Here is an 8,550-nt window from a genome sequence, read left to right on the forward strand (position 1 = left end):
AAAAAAATTCTTACAAGTTAAGATACATATCTTGCAAAGTTAACATATTTTGGAGGTCTTATAGGATATTGTTACATAGTTCTTAGTTAAGAATATATATGGAGGCAAGAGAGAAGCCTTCTTTACTCTTGTCAATGCCTTTTTAGTCCTTAGTCTTATTTCAAGACTTTCTAGTCTTTTTTTTTTTTTGACAATAGCCATTCTAGTTCAATGTTATATCAGCATTGAGTGCCTTTCTAATTCTTTTTAGTGATATAAGAGTGTATTGAGGATTTCTTTCTTTGATATTTATATCCTTGATATTATTATTATTATTATTATAATGAAAGAAATGTCATCATTTAATTATACTTTTTTCATCTTTTTTTAGTAGAACTTACAAAAAAATATTCTTATATTATCTTATTGAATTAAATATACAAGACTAATAAGTTTTAATTCCAACTTTTTTGTATAGTGAGTGTGACTTCTTTAAATTCTTTTTTTCATCATAATTTATATTTTTGAAGAAAAAAAAAAAATAGACTATGTCTAAGTATTGAAGAAGATTAAATCATTCTTTGATAATAAAATTATATTATTTATATTAGTAACTAATAAAGAAATAGCAATCATGTTTGTAATACATGATTTTTTTCTAATGAAAACCAACCTTCTTTGTAATTGATATATTAATAAGAAAATTCTTGAGAATTACAAGAAAGGATTTTTTTGCAAATGAATAAAAAAACTTTCATGTAATATTAGAATTATGTTATGAATAATTATATAATTGATTTTTTTTTAATCTAATTTGAAAAAAAATTTAATGATTTTATGTCAATCATTTCATTATTGTTAATTACATATTAACTTGATTATCCTAGAAAGAGAGATTTGATGTTATTTAGTCCTTCCAATGCTTGCGTTTTAGAAATACGAATATGTTGAAAGTACAAAGAAGCCATGTTGCCTTGAAAAAGTGACTTAAAGTTTCTATAATGGATTTTCATGATTTTTGACATAAGATTATAATATATATAGAGCATCAAGAAAGAAAGCTTTAAATAAAAATTAGAGACAAAAAAGTCTAGACTTTGATTGATTTGAGTAGATTTTTCTATATTTATTGGTTTATAAAATTTATTATTTTGTACAACTAAAAGTGTGTACATTTGTAGAGGCACCAAATAAACATAATAAGTATATAAGACAATTCACTAATACTTTTAATATTCTATGCAAATATACATTGTATAAACATCTTACAACTAATAGCATTCTACAAACAATCAATTTCTACTTACAATAGTAACTTAATTCTTTTGTACCATTTCCACTAGCTTTCAGCTATATTATCTAATAAAACTTTTCAACAATTGATGCACTTTTCAATCAGTTAGATCAATAGGCAAAGATATAATTAATCTTAATGGAATTAATATTCTAGCAATATCATGCTCCAAACAAGCCAATTACCAATATTTTAAAGAATGTCCTTCTAATGTATTGAATTGCAATCAATTCCAATCCTCTACATACAAAGATCTCTCTTTATTTGAAGTTATGGAGGAGCAATAAAGGCAATGCAAGGCATGTAGCTAAGCTAGACATAACATTAAGATATGTCTTATACAACCATATCTACTTCAAGACATGTCTTGCATGACCATGTTTACTTCAAGATAGAACATTACTTATTATATGTATATATATATATATATATATATATACATATATATATTTTGACCCGTTGGTTGTTTTAAAGATTTATTATCTTGCTTGCATCTTCTCTTCTACTTCTTATTTTTCATATATATTAAGTTTCTTTGTTTATTTACATCTAAATATATATATATATATATATATATAATTAGCTAAATACTAATATATTTTAAAAGGTTTATTTATGAAGTTTGTTGCAAACTAATTAGCAAAAGGATTGTAATGAAATTATTATCAGAGTGAGGTTTTAGTACCATAGTGATGACATGCATAATAGTGGCGACGTCTGTCAATATATTAGCTGGAGTTGTCTTGGATACAAGGAATAGTAAAGAAGTTGAGTATTAGTTGCAAGAACATAGTAGTGCAAAATAGGGATCTTATATTGTAGAATAGAATATTAACTATGAAAGCCTATGTTTAAGAGCTAGCAACAAAGATTGTATCAAGAGTGGTATTTGAGTCCTTCAGTGAGGTGCAAGATCAACTTGTGAAGATTATTACAACACCACAGTAACAGTTGTTGGCTTGCTAGTAATTTGCCCTTTTTTGAGAAGTTGCCATCAATGACCAAATCAAGTACATCTTATTAAAAAAAAAAGGGCAATGACAAGCATGTATTCTGTAATCATTGTTTGTTTTAAAATGTGGTGGAATCCAAGCATCAGCACTCTCATGCAGTGTTGCAAGTTGGCCGATTCCTCATGTGATTTGCCCAATGCCAAAAATAGAAGCTTGTTGAAGTGATTGTACAAACACTGCCACTTTCATGCTGATGGTCAAGAACAATAGAACTAAAGCTACATAATAGAAAATTGCAACACGCAGTTGTTGATGCTGCAAGGAGCTGATGGGATCAATTAAATTCTTTTTCTCAACACTCTGTTCTATCCTTCTATACAAACCTCACATTTCCTCACTCATACTACTTTTCACAAGCAACAATGAAACCCTGGGATATAAAATTCCTACAGTAAAAATGCACTCATGAAAAACAAAAGACATATTGTAATCATTCATAATTTGAATGCAAATTAGTGTATCCAGTCAAGAGTGAGGCACTTCAAACCTAGTTGCGAGTACCGTGGAAGAAGGGGTCGTAGATCGCTCTGGTCTGGATGAGATGAACGCGCCAAATGCTTCTGCGGTAAGAGCCTAGCTTAGTAGGATTTTGACTTGACCAATCATGTTGATTGGAGGGTGCGAGTCTGGAACAGAACCGTGCAGGATTCCTGGCTTTGTAACCCCTCGTAGTTGACTTTGTTGGTAAGAAGCAGACTATGTAACCATTCTCACATAAAGTCTCCAACTAAGTGGACAAGGACCTGAGTGAGGCCATAGCCGGGGAGTACGTTGGTAGTTAGGAGAACATGGAGGATCGCCAGGACAGAGGACGGCGTCTTCTTCGAGGTTCTCTGCCACCCCACCGAGTACGCCATCGCGTTTCAGCTCTCTGAAGTCTGATCTAAACTAGTACATCCTCTCTCACAGTTGATGCGCCTGCATCACGATCATCTCTCGAAGTTGTATACAGGTACAGGTTTGGTTTCTGGTAGATGAGCATATCGGAATGAGGAACAGCGATAGCTTTTGAAAACGTGTAGATGTCTTGTGCGTGTCGAGGCAATGTGCTTTTGATGTTTACGTGCATATTGTATACTTGGCGGATCGTTCTGTTTGCAGTAACCCCACAGCAAGTGGTGCTGCAACGATGGCAATGGCAATCCCCATCCACCAGTTGTTCCCATCACAAGGCTCCGAAGCAATCTCTTGCATGTACGACGTGGTGTTTTTTCATGGACTGCAAATTAAAGGAGGAGGCAGAGCTTGGGAGAGCACCTTGGTCTCTCCCTAGGCGGGTACCGATGGACAAGATGTGGGTTGGCCTCGTGTATGAAGCAGTAAGTCTATCTTCTGTACCGTCAACGATGTGGCAGCATTTTCACACACCCTTGAGGCCTAAGTCTTGTGTATCTCGTTTTTCTCACTCGTGCAAGCTTTCCAATGCAGCGTCAGAAACACCAACGCATCCGTGTTGCATTCATGTCGCGTTGGTATCGGTTAGAAACCTTCAGCATCACCACACATAGTCCATTTTAAGGTTGAAGTTGTGCAGCCAGTTGAAAAGCAGTGACCACAGAATAGACCAGTACGTTGTTATGTTGTGTGGGAGAAGGGTAACGTTACATGTGGTTGTGATAATTGGACATCATCTTTGTACTGCAGTTATGGAGTAGGGAAGCGTAAGTTTGTGCTGGTTGGACACAGCCTCGGTGGCCTCGTCATCAAGAACCTTGTATCAAAGATTCATCGGCTGTCAAACATGAGTGGTGAAAGTGCTTTGGACAGAGATCTGCGAACAACATGCAGGAACAGATGCTACGAAATTAGTCAGCTTTCTGAAACTAGTTCTGTCCAAAATCATAAACGATTTTAAGCCGTTCCAAAAGAGAAAGGAGAAATTATCTGTGAAGTCCGTAGATGCTTTTGGAGACAAGAGGATGAATATAATGGCCTTTACCGAGGGGAAGCCTTTGTACGGAGAAGTTAGACTTCAAAGCTATGCGCTCAACTTCAGGGATTTAGTGGGGTAGAATATCAGCATGCTGTATGTAAGGAGTGCATTTGAACTTTTTGAAATAAGCAATGTATGGCCAAGGCTTTGACGTGTTGTGGAAGTGGATTTGGTGCAGATAATAGTGCTGGAAGCATCAGCAATACGTTTATGTGGTAACCATCACCATCCACTGCCAGACCGCAACCACGTAGAAGTTTGTAAACCACCTTCCAAGGAGCACGCTAGCTACTTTCATCTGAAGGACTTGAGATTGTATTACCAGTTGAATCTTCAATTGCTGACAGAACTGCACGCGCCGCAAAGGCTCGTGCCGCTGTGACTCAGAGCCCAGAAACTCCAGCGTGTTCGAACATCTCATCCTCGAGCAACTCCTGTAGGCGGTGCTTATGATGGAATATCTTGTTCTCCTTGTTCTTACAGAATAACTGTAATGCAGGTGTGATCTCATTGGAGGTAACGAAGCAGTATGTAGTGTAAAGTTTAAGGTTGATGGCTCAGTGAAACTGGTTGGTGGAAACTTTCAAGTAAACTGCAATTGTTTTCCTGATTGGACATTCGGCAACTAAAAATGAAATAATGAAAAGATGATTCTAAACATTCATCTGAATCGTCTGCAGTAAGAATTTTTACTGGTTCTGTTCAAAAACATGTTTTCGGCATGTTTTAGGGTTTATGCCAGCTCGTATTATGGTGGATGTGCGTTGACTGTTTGCAGTGGTGATCATTTTGGAATCTACAATAGAGGAGTATGCAATGTTAAATGTTTCCTCCTTGCTCAAGCTGAATTAAAACTGCTCTAGTTAGACAATGTTTATCAACACGTAAAAGTATTGCCACATGAATGTCACAAAGCGCTGGCCACAACACGTCAGGAACTTGTGTAACAGAACAAGTCTTCAAATTGCTTGCGAAATAAAAATTGTCACCTCGTAACGTGCAGCTGGCCATTACGCCGACTGTCAGAAATTGTTCGCTCTCAACAAGATCAATCTTTACAGCTACTGGAACCTGATCACACTGCACAAAATGTTACCTGTGTCATAGTACCGCCATTCTCCAGAAATAGTTGATGTGTAGCCTTTACAGAATCGTAACTACCTTTCACTCGGTCCAAAACAGCTTGGTTATCAAATTCTAAAGAGGCCATCGCTAGTTAGCATCAGGAAGTGACATGATGTGGAGGAGAGTCTTCTCAGACTTTGTTTTGATTCTAGAAGTTGCTGGTTTTCAAATTTCGAACTATTACGCTAGTTCGGCCTTTAATGTTGTCGATCCCCTTATATCACACCTGCACACGGTGTGCACAAACTTAGCAGCACAAAATCCGCCACAAATAACCTTGTTCTTCTCACGCTTCTGTCTAATCGATGACCCTTAAATTTGAGTTGCATTTTAATACACCCATTTAACCATATCATGTTGTGGCTGGGGTTTCTCCTCTAAAAATGTCTAGTAGTAAAGGTAGGTGTTGGGCAAGCTTAGGCCAGGACAGAGGCTTGGTGAACAAGTTTGCACACATACTATATATGGATCAGTATCAAAAACTAAGTTTATAAAGAGTTGCAAGTTGCCATATGAAGTGATACTTAATTGGGAGGTGAAAATTTGTCATGTCAACCAACACAAGGGTAGATTGATTGTCAGAGTGGAGTAGGATTTAGGTTGTTATGTTGTTGTAAATCTTGCAATAGATGGCAAAGTTGTATCAACTTGGAGATAGCCCTAGCCATGGCTATGTACTCTGTTTTTGTGTTGGACAGAATCATTGAGCATTGGTGGGTAGAGTTCCAACTTATGACCTATGCAAAAGCATAGAATAATAACAAGAAGTAGAACAACATTCATTGACTTTGTTAGCCTAATTGGCATTGGAAAAGTCATATAATGGTTCTAGAGAGTGCAAAGTACTACTATATTTGAGATAGCAGTTAAAGATCCTGTGCAAGTAGCAAAATGCATGTTTGTAGGCATGTACATGTGCGGGGCTCGGATTATGCATGAATTGCACCAAGATACTTATTACAAATGAGATATTGGGCCATGTACATATTGTAGTCCAATTCAAAGACTTAGTGCCTTCATATATAAAAATTTAGCAGCTTGGCAATTGTCTTTTGGAATAGTAGGATAATCTATAGTAAACAGATGCATATCAAAGTCAATGGAAATTAAAGTTTGGAGGCGTCAAAAAATCAAAACTCTAGAATTTTCTATTTGATATAAAAGGCTTGTGAAATCCAAATCCATCCTTGGTAGTAATCTCAAGTAATTGAGGCTTAATATGTGGTGATATCACAAACTTATATATTTAATCTAATAATCATTTAGATAATATGTTTAAATAGAAATAGATTAAAATAAATAAATTTAATAATATCTTATAGAAAAACTTTTTAAAAGCTTTATAGACATGACGTTGATTTTATATGTGTTTATAGTTGATTGATAGGTTAGAAACTTAGCCAACAAGTTAGCCACATATTACATGTGTTAATAGCTTGTGGTATAAAGTAATTATATAGCACACATATAGAAAAATTGTCTTATAAATTAAGACACATGTCTTACAAGTTGGACATGTATTGGAGGTCCTATAAAATATTGTCGTATTTTGTGAATTTTTCTTTAGATTGCATCAAACCCCTAGCTATGGAAGATAAAATAAAACTTGTAATAAGAAGATTTTAACAATTCTAATCGAATTCTAAATAAAGTCCAATCAAATTACAACCATGCTAATCAATTTTTAATTGAATTTCAAAAGAGTCTTAAAGAATTTACAAAAGAAACATAAAGAAATCATAAATTAGTCTTATAGAAATATATATAATAAAAAAAAATTAAAGAGATATTAAAAAAATAAAAATATTAAAAATAAAAATCTTAATTGATTCATAACCAAATCTTAATTTATTCTTGCTTATACTTATATGATCCAATCTGCAATTCTCTATATTGATATTTTTATTTGTTAGAAAAATATTTATTAATAAATGATGATTTTTAGAAGAGTGTATGGCGACCATTATGTTGTATTTCTTCACTTGGTTGTCTTTTGTGACAGGGTCATCCATCATGCACATGAGTTGTGGTTAGGGCTACTAAGACAAAGAGTCAATTTTGTGACATTTTGTGAGTATTGGCTAGAGGAAAAAAAAAATATCTATAAACTTGCTGGCATCGCAATTAATTAGCACAAGTTAAGCTACCAGTCTCTATCTGCATGTAGGTTGTTTTTGGATGCAATGTTAGATTTTGGATTATGGAACATAGATAATAATATAGCAACAATGTTGATACGTTTGAATGCAATAATAGAAGTTGATTTTTTGTCCAAATTGGTCGACCATTGGGATTAAGCGATTCTTGTCAAGAGAACCAAGATCAACCAGATATCAACTCAGCTATGGCCAAAGTAGGATAATTAATCAATAGGGATGATGCTGAGGTATGATGACCATCAAATCTAGTGTCCATCACTGAGACTTAAGAACAAACTTATTTTTTAAATTAGGTAGTTTAAGAATTTTGTGATATGTTCTTGATTTTGATAATTATATAGTGAGTTTAAATTTATAATTTTTTTTGAATATTGTGATGTCAAGGAAGGACAAGTTATCTTGAAGTGAATAACATGCTATTGTAAAATCATCTTATACAAGAATTTAATAAGTACAATTTTTAATTAATATGCCACTTCATTGTATATTTTGGTCACATGTGGAGAACAAAATCTTGTGTAAATTAGGAATATATAGTGCATTAGTGAGCTTTATAGTGTGTCTATTTACCATGGATATATCAATATTATCTTAGCCAAAAATAAAAAGAGTAGTATTATTTCCAAGGTGAACTTTATTTTCTTCCATTAATTATGGTTCAAAATTAATAAATTGGTTTTTGTTGTGAGCTATTATAGATATCTAACAAGAAGATTCGAAGAATGTTATTTGGATATTCTTAGAATATTCTATAAGATTTTAGAAGGTTTTAAAATATTTTTAAATATTCTAATAAAAGATTCTAGAGGATTTTTAAAATATTTCAATAAAAGATTCTAAAAAAAATTAAAATATTTTAAAAGATTTTGAAAATGTCTCAAAATATTTCAAGAAATTCTAAAAAGTTTAGAGAAGATTAAGAAATTTGTCTAAAAAGGATCTTAAAATTGCTTTGCTTCTAAGTAATATAGAAACGTCTCAAGAAGCTTCCTAATATCTAATATATATTAAAGTGAAGATTGAGGGAATTTTTAGTCTTGATAGAAT

General features: G+C 33.6%; 1 protein-coding gene across 3 annotated transcripts; it reads left to right on the plus strand.

The window, feature by feature from the left end:
* Positions 1-2,993: 2,993 nt before the first annotated feature.
* On the plus strand, positions 2,994-4,911 carry LOC112286503 (uncharacterized). 3 transcript variants are annotated; one of them, XM_073536102.2, is made up of 3 exons: positions 2,994-3,238; positions 3,388-3,605; positions 4,398-4,911. In XM_073536102.2, the coding sequence occupies exons 1-3, from the start codon at positions 3,199-3,201 to the stop codon at positions 4,599-4,601; spliced, it is 462 nt and encodes a 153-aa protein (XP_073392203.1). In that variant the 5' UTR covers positions 2,994-3,198; the 3' UTR covers positions 4,602-4,911. The 3 variants fall into 3 exon arrangements, with proteins under 3 accessions (XP_073392203.1, XP_024384204.1, XP_073392202.1); XM_024528436.3 differs by having other exon boundaries at positions 2,997-3,238; positions 3,931-4,911; XM_073536101.2 differs by lacking the exon at positions 2,994-3,238 and having other exon boundaries at positions 3,245-3,605.
* The last annotated feature ends 3,639 nt before the right edge of the window (positions 4,912-8,550 follow it).

The sequence above is a fragment of the Physcomitrium patens genome, chromosome 9 (genome assembly GCF_059467195.1).
Source record: "Physcomitrium patens ecotype Gransden chromosome 9, ASM5946719v1, whole genome shotgun sequence".
Taxonomy (NCBI): Eukaryota; Viridiplantae; Streptophyta; class Bryopsida; order Funariales; family Funariaceae; genus Physcomitrium; species Physcomitrium patens.